Source organism: Carcharodon carcharias, chromosome 13 (assembly GCF_017639515.1).
Source record: "Carcharodon carcharias isolate sCarCar2 chromosome 13, sCarCar2.pri, whole genome shotgun sequence".
Lineage (NCBI taxonomy): Eukaryota > Metazoa > Chordata > Chondrichthyes > Lamniformes > Lamnidae > Carcharodon > Carcharodon carcharias.
Window position 1 is genome coordinate 16,931,071 of NC_054479.1, and position 19,947 is coordinate 16,951,017.

The 19,947-nt window shown below is 42.5% G+C and overlaps 1 protein-coding gene across 1 annotated transcript in view; it reads right to left on the reverse strand.

The window, feature by feature from the left end:
- acacb (acetyl-CoA carboxylase beta) overlaps positions 1-19,947 on the reverse strand; it is a 126,210-nt gene that overhangs the window by 60,263 nt on the left and 46,000 nt on the right. Inside the window, exons 15-25 of the mRNA XM_041202590.1 lie at positions 13,835-13,916; positions 13,078-13,223; positions 12,842-12,992; positions 12,027-12,161; positions 11,280-11,426; positions 9,556-9,744; positions 7,214-7,314; positions 5,676-5,764; positions 4,329-4,453; positions 3,199-3,312; positions 1,479-1,592 (exon numbers count right to left, since the gene is read on the reverse strand). Coding sequence (XP_041058524.1) covers positions 1,479-1,592; positions 3,199-3,312; positions 4,329-4,453; positions 5,676-5,764; positions 7,214-7,314; positions 9,556-9,744; positions 11,280-11,426; positions 12,027-12,161; positions 12,842-12,992; positions 13,078-13,223; positions 13,835-13,916 — 1,393 coding nt within the window. The remainder of the gene's footprint in view (positions 1-1,478; positions 1,593-3,198; positions 3,313-4,328; positions 4,454-5,675; positions 5,765-7,213; positions 7,315-9,555; positions 9,745-11,279; positions 11,427-12,026; positions 12,162-12,841; positions 12,993-13,077; positions 13,224-13,834; positions 13,917-19,947) is intronic.

Consider the following 19,947-nt stretch of genomic DNA (forward strand, 5'->3'; position numbering starts at 1 on the left):
CCAGCAAGGGGAAATAGCCTCTCAGTATCTACCCTGTCAAGCACTCTAAGAATTTTATGCATTTTAATTAAATCACCTCACCACACCTACCTGAGGCAGGTAAGGAGACAAAAGTCTTTCACAATACTCCAGGTGTAGTCTCACCAACGCCCTATATAAATACATCAAAACTTCCTTATACCAACAGCCTTGTGATAAAGGCTAACATACCATTTGCCTTTCTAATTTTTTGTATTCATTCAAGGGATGTGGGCGTCGCTGGCTAGACTAGTATTTATTGCCCATCTCTAATTGCCCTTGTGGTGGTGGCGAGTTGCCTTCTTGAACCGCTGCAGTCCATGTGGTGTTGGAACACCCACAGTGCTGTTAGGAGGGGAGTTCCAGGATTTTGACCCAGTGACAGTGAAGGAACAGTGATATATTTCCAAGTCAGGATGGTGAATGGCTTGGAGGGGAACTCCCAGGTTGCGATGTTCCCATCTGTCTGCCACCCTTGCTATACCTGCCTGTTAACCTTCCCTAATTTATGTATAAGCACCTTCAAATTGCTCTGAATAGCAACTACTGGTCTCTCGGCATCTTAAAAATCTTTTGTTTTTCTACTTTTCCAACAAGAATGGATAATTTCATAATTTCCCACATTATACTCCATCCGCCACTTTTTGCCCGATAACTTAACCAGTCCATATTCTTCTGTAGTCTCTTTACAACCTCCGACAGGCTTACTTTCCCACCAATCTTTGTATCATTAGCAAACTTAGATACATAACACACAGCTCTGTTATCCAAGTCGTTAATATAAATTGTTAATAGCGGAGACACAAGCACTGATCATTGTAGCATTCAACGAGTTACGCCGTGCCAAGCTGAAAATGACCCTTTTATTCCTAGTCTCTGCTTTCTGTCAATTAACCAATTCTCAATCCATGCTAATATGTTACCCCCAATACAAAAACACTAGTCCATGCAACATCTGCTTGAGTGGTATCTTATCAAATGTCTTCTGAAAATCTACTTGTTCCCTCTTCAAAAAACTCCAAGAAATTATCAAATACAATTTACTTTTCACAAAACCATGTTAACTCTGCTTAACATGTGGAATAGAATTGGGAAATCTCTTCCCCTTTCCTAATCAACAAAGGCCCACCAGAAAGCATATGCAACAATGCAATCCACTATACAATGGACAAAGTCACAAGACCAGGGAGGTTTCAATGCAACCTTTTCAACAGAACATACACACGTTTAAAAACTGAACGACTAACACTGTTATCTAACACATTAGATTCACATGTAGTAGGACATCAGACTGGGAGTGATTTATTGGGATGGGGGTGGTTATTCTCTTCAGCATTCCTACATAATCTTCACATCATTGAAAAAGTCTTGCGGTTGCCTGAAAAAAAACGAATTATGCTACGAAAGCAGCTTATTGGCCTAGCCACAATGGAAAGGTAATGCCATAGTCACAAACGCACCTTTAGATTGTCGGGACAGAACTGGTGCCCATACATATCGATAGCAGACAGGAAGAGAGACTCCACCTGATTATGTCGCAGCTCGTAGGAGGGTAAATGCGATGCAATCAAAACCTAAAAATATAAAAGAAAAGTTATATAAGAAAGAAGTAACGTGAATGGTCTCAGCCAAATTCACAGTGAGATATTAGGATTCATGCAAGTACATATGGCTGGGAAACCAGAACTCATCCAAGTATAGATGAGTTGGCAAGAGTTTCAGAATGGCACAGGACACCTGCTGAAGGTTATGCAGTAAAATCTGCTGGAAGTTCAGATGTGTGGACATCAGGCAAGAAGTCATTCAGGTTTAAGTGCGATGGCCCACATGATTAAATAAACTGTTTGTGATCACTGTATGGGATCATGGATGCAAAATGGTTGCTTGTGTAGGATACGTTTTGAACTTTACCACCACTTAAGTCTCTGGCATTAGGGAAGAAAGCTTAGCAGGCATGAAATAGTAACTGCTGTATTATTTCACCCATGATCCAGAGAAAAATTATACTGAAAGAAACCTTTTCATAACATTCTGACTAACAAGGGAGTCAAAGGTTATCAGGGGTAGGCAGAATATAGAGTTGAGGCCACAATCAGATCTGCCATGATCTTATTGAATAGTGGAGCAGACTCAAGGGACCGAATGGCCTAGTCCTGCTCCTAATTCATATGCTCGTATGCATGTACATAATCTCACAGTCACCAATAAACAGAGCAATTAAAACAAACCAAATTAGAACAGACCAAAACATTTTTTGCCATAACAATATATATTGCCTCCAAAAAAGATGAATGGGGATGTACTGAGGCCTAAAGTCTGCCTTGCTCACATCATGATCCAAGGTGTATTAGTGTGAAAGCTGGGAGACAGAAAGAGGAAATCAGGGCTAAGAATCACATGTGGGCAGTTTGTAATGTATTCATTTTGCTTGTGACATCAACCACAGAAGGAAACTGTGTACTTACCATCTTGGTAACAGGTTTTAAGATGGACAAACAAACAAGGGATACAAATATAAAAGTGGAAACTTACACAGTTTCTCCCATGAAAAAAGTAATTGAAAACAATTTGCTCTTATATCATCTTAATTTTATTCTTAAAAGATGAGTTCAGACTTTTCTTTTCTCTTCAAACCTTACAGTCTCCCCACACCATGCACGCCTTGTAGCTGATGTGTCCTGAGTCCTCTGACTGTGTTGCGAAGAACTGATCAGTGGGAAACACATAACCATGTTCCAAAATGGTCCCTCCCCACCTCCATGGGCAACTGTGTGGCCTTGAAAAACCTCATCTGAAAATGTACCTTAGATCAGTAAAATGGGGAAATAAACTAGTGCTACCATGGTATTGTATCAATACACTGATGCATACCGTCTGGTCTCATTTAATTCCCAATTTTCTGACATATATACAATGAAAATATTTGTGCTCACTAATACATAACATGCATTAGAAACTCTCTGGATGTTAATTATTTGACTGGTGGGTTATGCCTCACAAGTTACTTCAGATGGGTTCTCACAAGCCGCCTTTTATTAAGATTGAAAACAAATGTCCCTCTTCTACTTTTTTGGTTTTCTAAAGTTTGAAGACTGCCTCCGGTACTGCCATGAATTTTAATTTCTTTTATGTACACTAATGAAGCCACATTATCTGCTTTCCAGCTATGCAGCTTCTCACCTGCCTGGATCGTAATGCCACCTTGGAGTTCTCCGTTTTGCTGAGTTGCGTTAGTTCATTTAAAATTACCATCAGCTCATCTGTCAATGTGGGATCTCGTGAACAAAGCTGATCCTATATCAACAAGCAAAATAAAATGGATCACATACAATTGTTCTCCGACAAAACATTGATACACACGATGTTACTTTATGAACCAATATATCATATAAATGCCCCCTCTGCTATCAATACTCAATATACCACAACAAAAAATGTTTCACAAACTGTGTGGGACACCCTAGTTGATAACTACCCAAGCTCAACAGTTTCCAGGAGTTCTGCACACTAAAGAGGGCCCAATTCAAATCCTGGTCTGTCCTGATCTAACAGGTTTTAAACTGGGGCAGCAAATTACCAGTAATTCTCCTGAGCTAAGTGGTTGGTGGGGAGCCAAATTTCCCTTTCCTGGCTGCTTTTCAATAACTTCTACCAAGAAACGTGCATGTTTGCATGTCAGATAAGGGTACGATGAACTTAAAGGAAGGTACCATAATCTGATGAGCAACCATGGGACTGTATCCCAATTACAGTGACTTCCTTCATAAGGGGGAAGGAAGTTAGAAACAAAAGACAGGGCATTCCATTATTAGTCTATTTACACAATACACTGATCCACTGAGATATTACAGAGAGTACATGATTCAGTGCCAGTAGGACATCTGCGTCCTCTAAGGGGTTAGACTTGGCATCACCAAATCAGCAATTGCAATGTCCAGCACCCATTGTAGAAGTGGTACTTCATTGTTCTCTTTAGCAAAACAAAGTACCGCTTCACTTTCCGTGTTGATTTGACTTAATGAATGCACACAGGGGATGTACTGAATACAAAAAGGGAAAATACGTAAAATCAGGGAAAGTGTAATTATCTGGTCACTGGCAATAACTAGCAAATATGTCCATTGTTTCCATGGATTTTCAGGATTTGGTCAAAAGATTTCACTGTATGTTATATTGAAAATATTGGGCTACAGTATTTAGATAAATTTCACACCATGAGGCAGGAGCATCTCTTGGTCAGGGAACCTGCACACAGAACTAAGGAAATGGATACACCAGTACTCAATTTCTGCTCATTTTACAGTACTCACAATTAACATGATAACTAAAAGGTTCTTCTTGGCCACTTGCGCATGAGAAAAGATGCAGTCAAGTACCGGTGTCATGTTGGGTTTGTATTGTTCCCTCAAGTTGATCACACACTTGTCATAATGAGCTGGAAAATGAAATGTTTGAAAACTCTACATGACTGTCTAGCAAACTGATCTCAAGTTATATGATTGAGAACAACATTTGGGGAAGGGAATGGGAAAGCACTTCACATCCAAAAGTATTTATCCAGCATACATTGTTTAAGTTATAATTTCTTGTGCTAAAATGGTTCTAAACGTTTGGATTGAGACAGCAGCCTATTGGAGCCATATCCAGTCAGCACAAGAGTATTCCCCCACCACCTCCAGCATTCTTCTCCATAATATTTGATGCATAGTTTTACTTAATGCCTTAAAAGATAATCCGATTCATAGTTTTATGAATACTTTATGATATAGTGCATTGCTGTACCAATGGGTTAACATAGAAATGTAGAAAATAGGAGCACCTCCAGCATTCTTCTCCATATTATTTGATGCATAGTTTTACTTAATGCCTTAAAAGATAATCCGATTCATAGTTTTATGAATACTTTATGATATAGTGCATTGCTGTACCAATGGGTTAACATAGAAATGTAGAAAATAGGAGCAGAAGTAAGCCATTCGGCCCTTCAAGCCTGCTCCGCCATTCATTATGATCATGGTTCATCCATAGATTAGTACAATGCAGGTTAGCACCTGATTCTTCACACATGAAGGGGTTGTCAAATCTGAACAAGTCAGAAAGATGAAAGCACCAAGAAGAGGCAGTAGCAAGGTGAAATATAAATGAAAGCCATGGCTTGTTCTTATGCAGTTCCCAATTTCTAGCTCCAGAGCAACACGAACAGGTCTCCCAAGTTGGTGGCTCCCTGCTCACCTCCTTGCACCAAAGAATGTCACATTATTAGAAAGGAGATTTGAAAGAAAAAGCTCCTAAAACCTCAATAAATGTCAATTTGAATAAAATGTGTACATTTAAAAGTTTGGTTAAAATGCAACATAAAAAGAGAATGCTAGAAATACTCAATAGGGGAAAGACAGGTTAATGTTTCTGGTGCATAAATAACCCTCATTAGGAACTGGGCATAGGTAAAGTAGGAAAAGGGGGAACAAGCATGGGTAAAGCACCTGTGGGACATTTGCTAATAATAGCAAGTGACGTATGGATTCAGTCTGGTGTTAAGAAAGGAGGCAGCAGGAGATCCATATATTTACCAGGCACCCATATACATCTCAGAAGCCTAAAGGAGTGTAGGGTCAGCCCTTAGTTTTATTTTAGTTAAAAACTAACTTTTTTTTTACCTTGTTGGAACTGTGTTTCCACATTCAGGTACCTCCTCAACAGGTCCAGGACAACTGATTTCATGTGCCCACGAATCCCACTCCGATAGCTGACGGAGAAAAGGAAACTAATTAATTTTATGTTTTTTGTGGTATTGGGAACCTAATGGAACTGCTGTGGGTCCGAGTCCTGGGCTGCCTCTTTTAGAGCAGAAGGTTTTTAGTCAAAAATCATCCAGTGAGGTTCAAAGTGAACACAGCTGGCGGTAAGTTACGAGCTGGAAACTAATCATTTTTCACAATTGGCTAATTTAAGTGTCAATGTTCATGCGAATCTCCTATCTCACAAACCAAAGAGTCAGAAGTGAGTAAATGACTGGTTTGATTTATTTTCCTGGGGAAAATTTTCGGCAAGCTTTACTTTCTAAACCATCCATAAAATTAATTAAACTAACCCAATATTATTACCGTTATCGGCTTTTCTCAGCCTATTAAGATGCCTGTTTCCATTCAGTTTCCAGACCTCTGAAAGGTGAGCTATTTGATATGTTTTCCAGCAGTTACTCCACTCACTGTCCAAATCCCCCATTTGTCATTACGACAGCATATTCCATCAAGCATGCAGCATCTTGGAACTGTAACAAACCAATTTTGGCAAGAAAAGTAGAGGTCGTGTTTCTTTTAAGTGGGTTAAATATTCTGCTTTAAAATGCCAAATGAAAAGCACAAATCGAAAAATTTATGAATTATTGGTCTTGAAGGAACAGGAATTACATCTAATAGAGAATGGGTGGGAAGAAAGGGATGGGGGAATAGTGATGATCCACACAGTTTACCTTGCTCAATACAATCCTGCATGGATGTTTATTCCTTGACTTAGTGTATTTTTCTTCAGCCACAAAAAGGCTGAAAAAGTTAAAAGAAACATTAGCTCCTAAAGGGACAAATTGGTAGCAAATTAGCAAAATGACCAAAAAATTAGATCAGAAAGTATGCAAACGATGTGCTTAAAGAACAAAAGCAAAAATACCATGGATGCTGTAAATCTGAAACAAAAACAAAGTGCTTGAAATACTCAGCAGGTCTGGCATCATCGGTGGAAAGTGAAACAGTTAACATATCAGATATATGACCTTTCATCAGATCAGTTCAGATGAAGGGTCACAACCTGAAGCATTTATCCATTTTCTCTCTCCACAGACGCTGTCAGACCTGTTGAGTATTTCCAGTATTTTCTGTTTTTATTGCGCAAAGGACAGATCAGGTTAGCAGTTAAACACCACATTGTTCATAAGGTAGTGTACGGCCTCATGCACAATGCCACAGGAGATCATCTACCATAGCATAATTACAGAAATGTGGGAATAAGTTGCAGACAGGAATCTAATCAAAGGGTTCAAATGATATCTGTTCAGATTACTACAAAATTGGAAGTAATTAATGTAAAAAAAGTTTGGATGACGTTGAAACGTGATGCCAAGTTCAAGTTGAAAACCTTCATTACTAAACCTTCATAAAATTATATTGAGCAACGTGGTTATATAGAATTCATTACTCACCGCTGCACCAACTGGACAATGGTCTGTGTGTTCATAAAGAAGACTTCCCTGTCTGCTTTCCGCTGAAGGGTGGCTGCATGGCTATCCAGGATGTTTGCAATCTTAAATTTTAAAAAGAGTGTTAGTATAGCCAAGAGAAAAGGTCTGATATGGTGTCAAGGTGGTTATAGCACTGAACTGGCCACCTAGAAATTGTAAGTTAAAATCCCACCATAGCAAATTGCACTGAAATCAGCAAAGCTAGTAGTAAGTGGGTTAGCCTGAGAAAATAAGCATAAAGGCTTCTAGGTTGTTGTTAATATCCCAACTGGTTTAATTAAGGTCCTTCAAAGAAGGGAGCCTAGCATTCATTCTGGGCTGAATTTAATCAATGGGCTGTAAGCCAGGGGCAACCCTGCCACGGCCATTTACGGAAGCCCCAACGGGATTGCATGGAATCAGGAATCAACTGCCTGACATCAGGGCTTCCGTGCCTTTATGCGTGAAAGGTTCCATGCCTAAAAGGAGGGTTGAAGCAGTGCCCGCGAAGCCCTTAAGGAGATCACCAACTATTACTAGGTGGTATCCCCACATGGCGTACAGTTCCCCTGCCGCTGGTACCAGCAACAGCCTAATGAGGCCCTCAAATGGCCCTTAGTTGGCCACTTAAAGGCTTCAATTGGCCCCTGGGTGGGAAAGACTGTACTCAACCTTCCCATCCTGGCTTAAATGGGGAATCGAAAAAGCAATGGGCATGCCAGCTCCCACAATATGTGATAGATTTTTAATGCCCTGTATAGTGGCCTAACAAGCCTACTGGTTTGTAACTAATATTATAAAGTTCAATAAAAAGAAAATCAGATGATCCTGTCAGCAACAACCCGGGAATCTCATTCGGATAAGAAAAAAAGGCCCAGTTCACCCTGCAAAGTTCTCCTCACTAACATCTAAGGACTGGTACCCAAGTCGGAAAAAATGTCCCACCAATTAGTTAAGCAACAACCTAACAGTCATGTGCATAGAGTTGCTTCTAGTATTCCAAACTCCTGTATTATCAGCCCTCAATAGTCCTGTTCTACCAGCAGGATACAGCAGCCAGAAGTGGGGGGATAATGATAGTCAGAATCAGCATTCTCAACATTAATTGCATACGCCATAAGTCTCATAGCTTCAATTAAACAAGGTGAAGGAAAATTCCTGGTGAAGATCCAAGAAGGCAGCAGAAGGTTGGTGACTGTGCACTGGGGCAGCAGTACCCCTTTGGAGCAGTGGTGTTCTGCTTGGCATGGCCAAAGTTCTGAAATTGTCCTTGTAAGTTGATGCTTGAGTGTACTCAGAAATCCAGGGGAACATAATCCAGGGGAACATAAGGCAAGACTGAAACCCTGCAAGGTGGGCTGTCATTGAAGTCATCTGACTTGGAGCGGCTTTTGGAGAGAATTCCAAGGTGAGATCTTCACAGTTGAAGATTAGAAACCCTAATGAGAGAGATGGTGTTTCAGTGAGATTGGTTGACTCTCAGTGTGACTAAGGTTCAGGTGGGTTGATGAGAAATCCATGGGATCTGTTTTAGTTGCTTTTGGCATTTATTCTGTAGTGTGGTGCATTCGACCACAGTCTGCCTGTTAATTCACGTGTACCTCATACTTATCCTGAATGTTAGAGTATAAGATAGATATTGTAAGTTATTTTATTTTTCTGAACTTGTATAATAAAGTTTATTTTTTGTTCCAAACCCATGGAATCTTGTAGCTGTATTTTATTAGCAGGTGTTTTAAATCTCAAACTTTGTCTACTTTAACCTAAATGTTATTGGTCCCTAACTGGGTCTCCCCCCTCACAACCTGATGCCTGGCCAAGGATTGTAACAGTATGGGCAGCACTACCACCCTACTAAGTAGGATAAACTAAAGACTAGAAGCAAAACTAGGTATCCATAAAGCACTGAGAGTCATCAACAGCAGCAGATGGATACCACCACAATCTACAATCTGATAGCCTGGCACATCACTCATTGTTTGTTCACCGTCAACCCTGGCTCAACACAAAATGCAAAAGGGTGTAACTGCAGCAGGATCAGACATATCTTAGAATGAGGTAAGAACCTACTAAAGACATCAAGGAACTGGATTCCAGCTCACCCCTCAGTGGGAGAAAAGGTGCTCTGTGAAGAGCATATGGGCCAATCCATTCTACTTTCAAAGTTTTTTTTTTAAATCGCTGAAGTTGGCTTTGAACATTTAAAAAAAAATCTGTAGTATGATACCTGCTCCCTTTAGCCCCTCTTCCTCTGACAGTCTTACTATACCTCTCATGGTTTCTCATGGGCACATAACTCGTTCAACACTCTGCAGCTGGCTTACCTGCTGGCTGGGGAACTGACTGAGCACAGAAGTGATGTTGCTAGCATATTGGGCTATTACTTTCCAAATGGCCTTCTCCACACTTGCAGGGATTCTGACCGAAACATTGGTCATAATGTCTTGCAACTCAAGAAGTGGCAACGACGGGTCTCTGAGAGTTGTCATCAGCTTTATGATCCACGTTTTAACCTATGGTGGGCAAATGGGGGCGAGGGTGGGAGGGGGGTAAATTGAAAGAATCAAGTTAGCACAAGCATTCCTTGAAATCAATATATGATGTCAGAGTCAGGAAGCCACACATTTAAATTATATTGGTGATACCTTCGTACAAGGTAAATTGGTTGAGGAATGAGCTTATTTGCAAATGGTCAACGATTACTCACTTTAATATAAAGGTATATGTCAAGGCGCTATGCAAATAAAAGTAGAGGAGTGAATGCCAAGCCATGTAATTAATGAGAGACAGGAAGGGTGACAATATTTCACAAGGTTGTAAAAGGTGCAGAAAGAAGTCCAAAGGTAATGGTGTTTAGGAATGGAATTCAAAGAGGCTTACCAATAATTAGCCTTATTTGGCATATCAATGAGGGGATTGAAGGCATGGTAGCTAAATTTGTAGATGACACAAAGATAGGTAGGAAAGTATGTTGTGGAGGGGACATAAGGAGGTTACAGATGGATATAGATAGGCTGAGTGAGTGGGCAAAAACCTGGCAGATGAGGTATGGTGTAGGAAAATGTGAAGTTGTTCACTTTGGCAGGAAGAATAAAAAAGCAGAGTATTACTTAAACGGAGAACGGCTGCAGAATTCTGAGGTGCAGAGGGATCGAGGTGTTCTAGTGCATGAGTCACAAAAAGTTAGTAAGCAGGTACAGCAAGTGATTAAGAAGGCTAATATAAGGCTATCCTTTATAAAAAGAGAGGAATTGAACATAAAAGTAAGGATGTTATGCTGCAGATATACAGGGCATTGGTGAGACCACCTCTCAAATATTGTGTGCAGTTTTGGCTTCCTTATTTAATGGTGTAAATGTGTTGGAGGCAGTTCAGAGGAGGTTTACAAGATTGATACCAGGAAGGAGGAAAGGTTAGACAGGCTGGACTTGTTTCCATTGGAGTTCAGAAGATTGAGGGGTGACTTGATTGAATTATATAAGATCCTGAATGGCATTGACAAGGTGGACATGAAAAGGATGTTTCCTCTTGTGAGTGAGTCTAGAACTAGGGGGGACTGTTTCAGGTTGGAACAATAAAATACTAAAAGCATAAAAGTCCTGCAGTATTTTTTCATTAGTGGGTACCAGGTACAATCATTCTACATTGCTCTTGGAGGTAGCATTAGTTGATACCCAAGTGAGGGTAAGTCGTTTGATTTTTGCTCCCTAATTGGAACCTTGGATTCAAGACAGGGGTTATTCTGTGTGCTTTTATTGTCCACACCGCACACGATTATAGAAAAAAATCTACAGCGCAAAAAATTATGTGCATACTTTTGGAGGAGGCACAAAAGGGAAAATATAAATCCAAGCTAAGTACCAGTTCAGTACAGTTCAACACAACCTAGGGATTAAGGCAATCCTACATTTCAGGCTTTATTTGATGTTTATATGTACCTGCAAAAAAACTACAGTAAAAAACGTGGCTCAATCCTTCAAATTAATGTGGATATTAAAACCGATTACAAAAAAGCAGTGGGTTTGCAAGTTCTAACTCTACCACTTACCTTACTGTTGAAGTAGGGTTCAGGCAAGCAGTAACCATTCATGACATTGACCAGATTCTCCAGCACACTGTGAAAGACCTGATGGAGCTTCTCGCCAATAATGGCGAGCGACTGCTGCGGCACAAATGTTCCCGTGTGCAAGTGGGCCTAGAGAATGAGATCCAGAAAGCAATGATATGCTTATTGATATTTCAAAACCAATTTTTACATTTAGAAACGTGGGAGCTCCATGCAGTTTGCTATTAGTCCGTTTTTTCTGGGGTTCAGGCTCTATTGACTCCAAGCCTGTCCAGGTTTGTTGTAAAGGATAAGGAAAGTAGGCAAATAAAGTACAGAATGATAAGAGAAAGGAAAAGGAAGAGGAAAGGGAAAGGTTGGCCAAGTTGTCAGATAGAAATTTCGACTAGTTTTAGTCATGTAAAATAAGCTTTTAATTCAACACTAAAAATGTTTTGAACAGAAACAACTTGTCCCCACTACACCTGTGCACCCCCCCCCCGCAACCCCACAATCAACTAACCAACCGAGATCTTTCTTCCTGCTGAGAAGACAATACAGTTAAGTAATCCAACTGAATTTTCCAAAAAAATGATGGGAGGCCAATGCGATAAAATTGCGTCATTTCCCAGCTTTATATTTCTGTGCTTAAAAGTAAAGGATGAAACTTTCTCAGGTAAGTCTATAGCAATGAATTAAAGGAATAAACACTGGCAGCACACCAGTTTATGCAGATGGAAGAGAACTTACTGTATGAAGTTTCTTGGGATCATCTAATTCCATTTTAGCTATTGTGCAGCCTTGCTCCAGACAGGCACCTGGTCGCTTTACATAATGCACACATCCTGACTCCTCAACAGCTAAAGCCATTACCATCTTCATCACCTGTGTGGAGAAAGTCAAGCCAGATTTTACAAGACTACATGAATTTATGCTGAAAATCTTACAATTTCTTTTCTCCTTTTTCTTTAGATAAGAGATTCCCTATTTTCTTTCTTTCAAACAAAAGCTACTTGCTAATGAGAAGTGGCAAAACCTCAACAACCTCAAAAACGCCTGTTATTTATAAGTTACTTCAAACACAACTAACTGGTAGTCACATAAGGACTTCCTCAATCAAAAATTTGCAAGTAAGGATTGTACAAAAAAATCAGAGTGTTTGCAAAATGTTGTAAATAGTGTTGGATTTACCCAAGGTTGAAAAATGGGGCAGGGGAGTGGGCTCGAGTCTGTGTTAAATGCACCCCAACGAACAATTCCCTTAATAGTTCGGGGATGCAAATAATCATGTTCAATATCTGACCTGTACTGGATTAGCACATCTCAACTAGGTCAGTGGCACAGGCAGTTGGTTCACTTGAATCAGAAAAGGGTAAAATTTGCTGGATTGCTCATCACTGTCCAGCACATGTAGCTGAAAGAGTGCGTTTGTGGGCCATCAGGTGAGGATAGGAGTGGGCCATTGGAATAGTTGGCAAGCGAAGCATTGAAGGGTGAACCACCAATAGTACACCAATAAGGATTTAAATCTTCTGGAAAAATGAATTGTAACGAAGATTACGCACCTCAATCTCCGCATAGCTATGTCTTGCAAAGACATGGTCTCCATCTTCAACAAGGTACTGCAGTAGTTTGCCAGCAGAGGGAGACCTCAGCACAGTGGGGTCCTTCTCATTCTCAAACACACAAGTCTTGTTACCGATAGTGATCAGATACCTGCTGGTGCAAATTATAAAGTAAGCAGGAACAAGAACCTTCAAACAATATGACAATTCTTGTAGAACAGCAGGGAATTTCTTACTTGTCTATCTCCTCTTTCATGTATGTCGTGTAACTGTTGCCATCATAGGACAATAAGAGACCTCCATCACTTAACCGGTGAACATCGATCTCAATGTGCGAATCATTCATAATAACAACATAGAGGGTCGGTGACTGACGGGTCACCTGCGCATTGGGTGTGAAGATAAGAGAAAACAAAACTCATGCAGCAACATGTGAAATTGTTTCAAACTAAGTGACTGACTAACACTGAGAGAGAGTGTAAATATGAAGGCTTAGTTAAAAATTAAGGGGAATAGTTATCCTGGTAGGCTGTCCACTTTTTATCAAGCCCAAGAATGAATGGAGACCAGGTATGGCGAAATGGTGAAATGGCAGATATTTTGGCAAAGTTTGCAAACTGCTCACTTCGAGGAGCAGCATTCAAACACATCCTAAATTTGAAGGGTGAAGTCTCTTTTCTGAATCTGACAAAAGTCATGCATAATGTTTGCTTCAGCAATTGTAGCTCAGTGCCCACTGTTGGCCAGGCCACATTAAAAAACTGCCTCTACTTCAGGACTAAGTGAAAGATTTTAAGAAAATTTTGAGAGTTGGAAATGCTACATTTAAACAACCGCTAATTCAGCCACCACATGTGGTCGGGCTCAGTAATTAATCCAATCACAATTACTCTTTGAAGAAGACATCAAAATCAACTACACATGCAAGCTCAGTAAAGGGAGAACAATGAAAGGAAATCAAATGGAAAAAAGAGCTTTCACTAACTCACTTACCTGTAAGGAATATTTAGTTTCTTCATATACAAGCTGCACATCTATTGTGTTTAACAGGCTGTTAGCTGGGAGAACCTGGCCTCTGCAAATAAGGGAAGGAAAAAAGTTACATGCCTTTTGAAAAAAACCTGTTCTTCAAATTAAAGTAACATGCCATTTATAATATAAAATAAAAACAGAAAATGTTGGAAAAGCTCAGCTAAAAAAAGCTCCGAAGCTCTGAAGAAGAGTCATACGGAGTCAAAACGTCAACGCTGTATCTCTCTCCACAGATGCTGCCAGACCTGCTGAGTCCTTCCAGCATTCTCCATTTTTATTTTATACTTCTCATTCTCCATTTTTATTTTATACTTCTAGCATCCACAGTATTTTCCTTTCATGCCATTTATAATAGTTTCCTATTGCCTCATTTCTTCCTTCCCAAAAAGGCCGGAGAAAGACTAAGCAGGCAGGATTCTCAGAATACAGAAATCTCAATTTCTCAAAGGGGCAGAGTTTCAAAGAATCTCATCATCAGCAAGCACAAATCCAAATATTGATCCACTCTCAAAGTAGTTGAAGCATCTTGAAGCAGATAAAGGATAAAGGACTCAAGGCAGATTTATTTCCTTCTTTGATTCCAGACAGGCTAATATCAGTTAACCTAGAATGTACCAGGGATCAAACACTTGTTTAAAAAAATGATTGCTATCCCTTAACTGCTCACCCAACACTATCCGCCATTTCTGATAGAGAAGATTCGCAGGCAACTCATGCCCAGGTATTACTGTGGCAGTCTGAGACCAAGTACTAGTGATGTTGTCAAGATTAGGAACCAAATTTGCCTCCCTTGGGCAAGTTTGTGACATGGCTGCACTTCTGCCTATTATGATGTGGCAGATGGTGTGTGCCAGGTGGATCAAATCCACAAGGGAAACTCGATCGTGCTGTCACAACAGTTTTGCCATTTGTATTTATTTCGAGATTCGTGCCCTGAATTCAGAAGTAATAAGTCCACCAAGACTTCCAGATTTTTAAAAAAAACTAAAATTAAAATATTTATTAACAAAAGAAAAATTTCAAGCACATACATAGGTCTACAAATTACTACTGTAATAACTCCTAAAATCCCTAATTAACCTGACTCCCAGTTACACCCCCTTTAAGGTAATGGTCTAAAAATAGGTTTTAGATTTTAAACAGATCCAGCAAATTAATGCAATATCCTGGACAGTGGAATTCAAAATGGCTCTCCACAGCTTCAGTTTCTGTAGATAGCAGGCCTAATGCATAAATACTGCAGACTTCACACGCTTCTGTTGGATCTTACAATGCCTTCTTCTGGCACATATCATTCTCCTTTATATATGTTTCACCACTTTTAATATGTAAATTCCATTGTTTCTATCTGTCTCTGTAACTTTTACCTTTCTTATAATATAAATCTTTTCATGTTGCTATTATTCTCATTAATCTCTTTGAAGTTCAAATCTCCCTTCATCTATCTAAAAATGCATTTGTCCTTTACACCTTATACGCTAAGACCCCAACCATATTTATTCATTAGCACATTAAAGACACTTGTACACTTTACTTCTTTTGATAACTTCAGCTTGCAGTCTGCTTGATTACAAAATGTAATTAAATCACACACACACACACAGAGAGAACACCACAAACCTACTTTACAATAAACCAGAAAAATATTATGAAAATTATTATACTCTCATGGCTTGCCTATCCATGTGACTCTGCCACTAACCAATGCAACACCAACGAGTAGCATGTCTGACTATGGGCAGAATCGTCCCAGATTTACACTAAGTGTGGTAGCGGGCGGGAAAAATGACGTTTTACCCGCCAGCCACAATGGCGGCTACTCACGCCATATTGTCCCAAACCCGCTGCATTAATGTATTCCCGGGAAACACGCCGTTTTGATAATGGGCAGGCTCTCATTCGCTTGCCATGCCATCACCTCACCGTTTCATTACGCCGGGCACCATATTTAAAATGCAGACATGTGCACCTCTTCTTCCAGCCCAGGACTGCCACACAGAAGAAAGGATGGCCCTGAAAAGCAATAATACTGCAGACCCCCGGTTTAGTGACGTGTCACTTGAGTGCCTTTTAGATGCCGCGGAGGCCTGCCGTGATGTCCTCTACCCTCGCTCTGGCCACAGGAGGGGCAGCTGCATCACCAATCCAGCACGGGAGGCGGTGGTCAGTGCGAATGCCATGCAAAAGAGGACAGCCACCCAGTGCCACTACAGGATGAATGCTCTCATCTGTTCCGGCAGGGTAACTCATTCTTCTCATGAACTCACACACTCACAAACCCATCACACACCAACAGGGATCTTATACCACAAGGGACAGCATCACTAACTCTCACACGCATCCTCAAATCCCCATCAGGCTCATATCCTCTCGAGCTCATGTCCTCATCCCGTCCATTGCTCTTCTCACCATACAAACATTCCATGTAGTGCCTTATGTCCTGGTCACACTCTCTCCATCCGTTTCCATGCTCGAGAAGCCTGCTCACATCAACAGGGAGAGGTCCCAGACTGGGGGTGGAGTGGCCCACATTAGGCTCCTCACTCACTTTGAAGACTGGGCCCTCGCTTTGACTGGTGAGGACATGGACTGTGCCTGCGGTGGTGATGAGGTCGCACTTGTGAGAATGCTGCACCATATCGCCATCTCTCAACGCAACTGTGAGTGCTCTCTCTGTTGGAAGCCCTCAACAGAGTGGCACGCAAGTCAGAGGAGTGCGTCCACCTGCTCCCTGATGAAGTGAGCCCACATGTGTACACATGGAGGTCTCCATGGGAAGGATGGCGAACGCCATGGAGACCCTGGTCCAGCAGAACGCAGAGATGTGTGCAGGCCTGCAGTCCATCACGGGAGCCATGGGTGGGTTCCTGCAGTGGCAACGCGAGAGGGAAACGGGGCAGCTCGATGTCCCTCCAGGTGCTCTTTCCACTCAAGGGGTCAGGCTGGGGCCCTGGGGCCCCTGGCACCTGGAGTGTGAAGGAACGGCAGCTGCACACCCCTGGGTCATCCACTCAGTAATCTTAGAGGCTGTTCTCTCCCTCCGAGTCCCTTTTGCCTGTGAGCCCCTCAACCTTGTGTCCTGTCACTGCAGAGGGAGCAGCTGGCCAACGAGTGATTCTGCAGGGAGAAGTATGTGTGTGGCAGGGCCTTTCAGAGCCTCATGCAAGCATTCTGCCACACATTCGGATCCTTCCCGTATCGCACTCATCTCACTGTCCTGAGCATTTTCAACACTGCCTGCTGGGGTTTGCCTTCAGTTGTCCATCTGAGCTGACCTGCATCTCAACCCATCCAATGATCACACTCTCATGCAGCACTTGATCTCACCCACCATGACTCTTGTTTCACTTTCGATTTAGACAGCGTGATTGTGATTCAGCTCTTCGTGCGCTTCCCCCAACTTTTCCCCTCCCCCAGTCAGCCATTTCCTTTCCCCCATCAATGTTGAAGCCACCTCCCCTCCGTGACCTACTAGCCACAATCCCTTTCCATGAGGGATTGGCACCCCATCCACAAACATTCACTCCCTCCACCATCAATGAACATGGCAGCAGTGTGTACCATCTACAAGATCCACTGCAGAAACTCACCAAGGCTCCTGAGACAACGCCTTCCAAACCTAGAAGGACAAGGGCAGCAGACACATGGGAACACCACCACCTGAAAGTTCCCCTCCAAGCCACTCACCATCCTGACTTAGAAGTATATTGCCATTCCTTTAATGTCACTGGGTCAAAATCCTGGAACTCCCTCCCGAACAACACTCTGGGTGTCCCTACACCACAGGGACTGCAGTGGTTCAAGAAGGCAGCTCACCAGCAGCTACTCGAGGGCAATTAGTGGTGGGCAATAAATGTCGACCTAGCCGACGGCGCCCACGTCCCATATAAATGAATTTTAAAAAACCATGTCCAGGTGAACATCCCTGAAAATCCCACCCCCATCCACAACCTTCTCCTTCCCACCCCCAGGGTCCGTGTCTGCCTCCAAGTCCCCACCAACCACTCTCATGGCCCCTTCTACCGCTACCATCAAACTCTCATGCTCCCACCCTGCTACCTCATTCTGCCCTTGGTCAGTCTCGCCATTCCCTCTTTCCACACCCACACTCAGTTCGCTCCCCAGGAGGCAGTCATGGGCTCATCAGAGGGAAACCCTTTTCCCACTGGGACTGTTCCATTAGTGCTCCCCTCACCCCAGACTCCACCCTCGCTTACTCCTTCCCCCTTCCTGGCTCCTTCAGCCACCCCTACTTCTTCCTCCAGCCTTAGTCCTTCCCCCTTCCTGACTGCTTTCTCCACCTTTGCTCCTTAGTTCCTCCCCTCTCCACACTCCTTCCTCCCCCCCGACTTCCTCCCCTCTCCACACTCCTTCCTCCACCCCCCACCCCCCCCCCGGATTCTCTCCCCTCTCTGGACTCCTTTCTCCCCTGGACTCTGTCCACTCTACACACTCCTTCCTCCTCCAAGACCCTCCCCTCTACACACTCTTTCCCCTCTCAGAACTCCTTTCCTTACACCTTACACCCTCCTTAAACCTACCTCCCCAGTTGTCACCTTCTCCCCGTTACCTCCTCCTCCCCCACACACCCTTCCCCCCAACCTCTCCCCCCACCGACACCTTCACTACCCCCCACCAAACTCACCCCATCCTGACACCTCTTCCTCTCCCAGTTGATCCTAGACCTTCCTCTCCTACCCCCTAGTAAATCTTCTTCTCCCAAACACAGCTGGACCTTCCTCTCCACCTCCTCAACCATCATCCGTTGTGAGCAGAGCTCAAAGGTGACTTTGAAAATTCCATGGGCTGTTTCACAGCAGAGCCATGTCCATGAGAATCCATCCAGCATTGCATGGACGTTCCTCCAGTGTACAATTGTTATCGCATTTTCTGTTAATCGGATATCCGCTGATGTGAGCAGGGCTCTGGCGGTAATTCCCGACTTCTGCAGATCACACTTGTCAAGACAAGTTCTGCATCAGCGTGCAATCATGTCAGTGTGGATGGATGATCCAGCCTGGGGAGGCTGGGGATGATTCCAGCAGGATGGCCTTATAATGATGTGCAGATGTATTACAATGAGGATCCCGACAACCGATGGCAGGGAATGCGGCCCGCCATTGACGGGCTGAGTGGACGATCGCAAACTGGTTTCACGACGTCTTGAAACCAGTTTCTGGCCTTCTCACCATATTGTCCATTCACGCCGCCGAGCATGCCCGGCGCCAGCTGGAATGGAAAATTCCGCCCTATTTGTCCTTCACCAGCTGAATGGCAACTGACATCATCATCTCCCATAAGTGAATAAATGGAGCTGTGGGCAGGGGGGAACTGGGGGAAAAGTCTTTTACTCAAGTTGTCAACTTTTATTTACTGAAAGCGCATAATGATAGCTTCTGGTTCCTTTCTTTGGTCCAAGCTAAGTCCAAACTTACTCCGCTTTCTTTCCTTATTGTACATGTTCATCCTTAGCAGAGGTGGAGAGATCTTCTCCAACTGCATCATCATTTCCTTAGCTTCTGGAAGGAGCAACCCATGAACCAACATCTCAACATTCCCCACAGAAAGGCACAGAACCACAGTGATAACAATAGCTGGTGCCTAACCCTGACCTTTATGCATTCTGGGTGGGTGAGGGGTATGGTTCTATTACTCAAGGAGAAACTTGATAATGGTCTGAAATGATATAATGAGTTTGGTTTTGGCCGGTTACTATAGCACCTCCAGCAGAAATTTCTAGTATCTAAAGACATTTATATTTTATCTCCCTCCCTCTTGGGCAGTCCCTCAGGATGAAGGATGACTTGTTTCCAGCCCAGTTTGATGGGCTCTGAAATAGCTGATAAGTCCAATAAGCAATCTGTAGTCACTGATACATTTAGGGCAGGTGGTGCTTGAAGAGTTGAATAGATGGGATGCTTAGAGGTTCATAAGCTTCATCTGATGCCTTGACTTTGCATCTGTACGTTCCCAATGGAGTCTCTCAATGTACTCGGAGCCTTCTTCATTTTTTTCTATCAGAAGCCAGGGTCTGCTATGAGTCAATGGGTATGTATGGTCTCTTCAGGGACGCT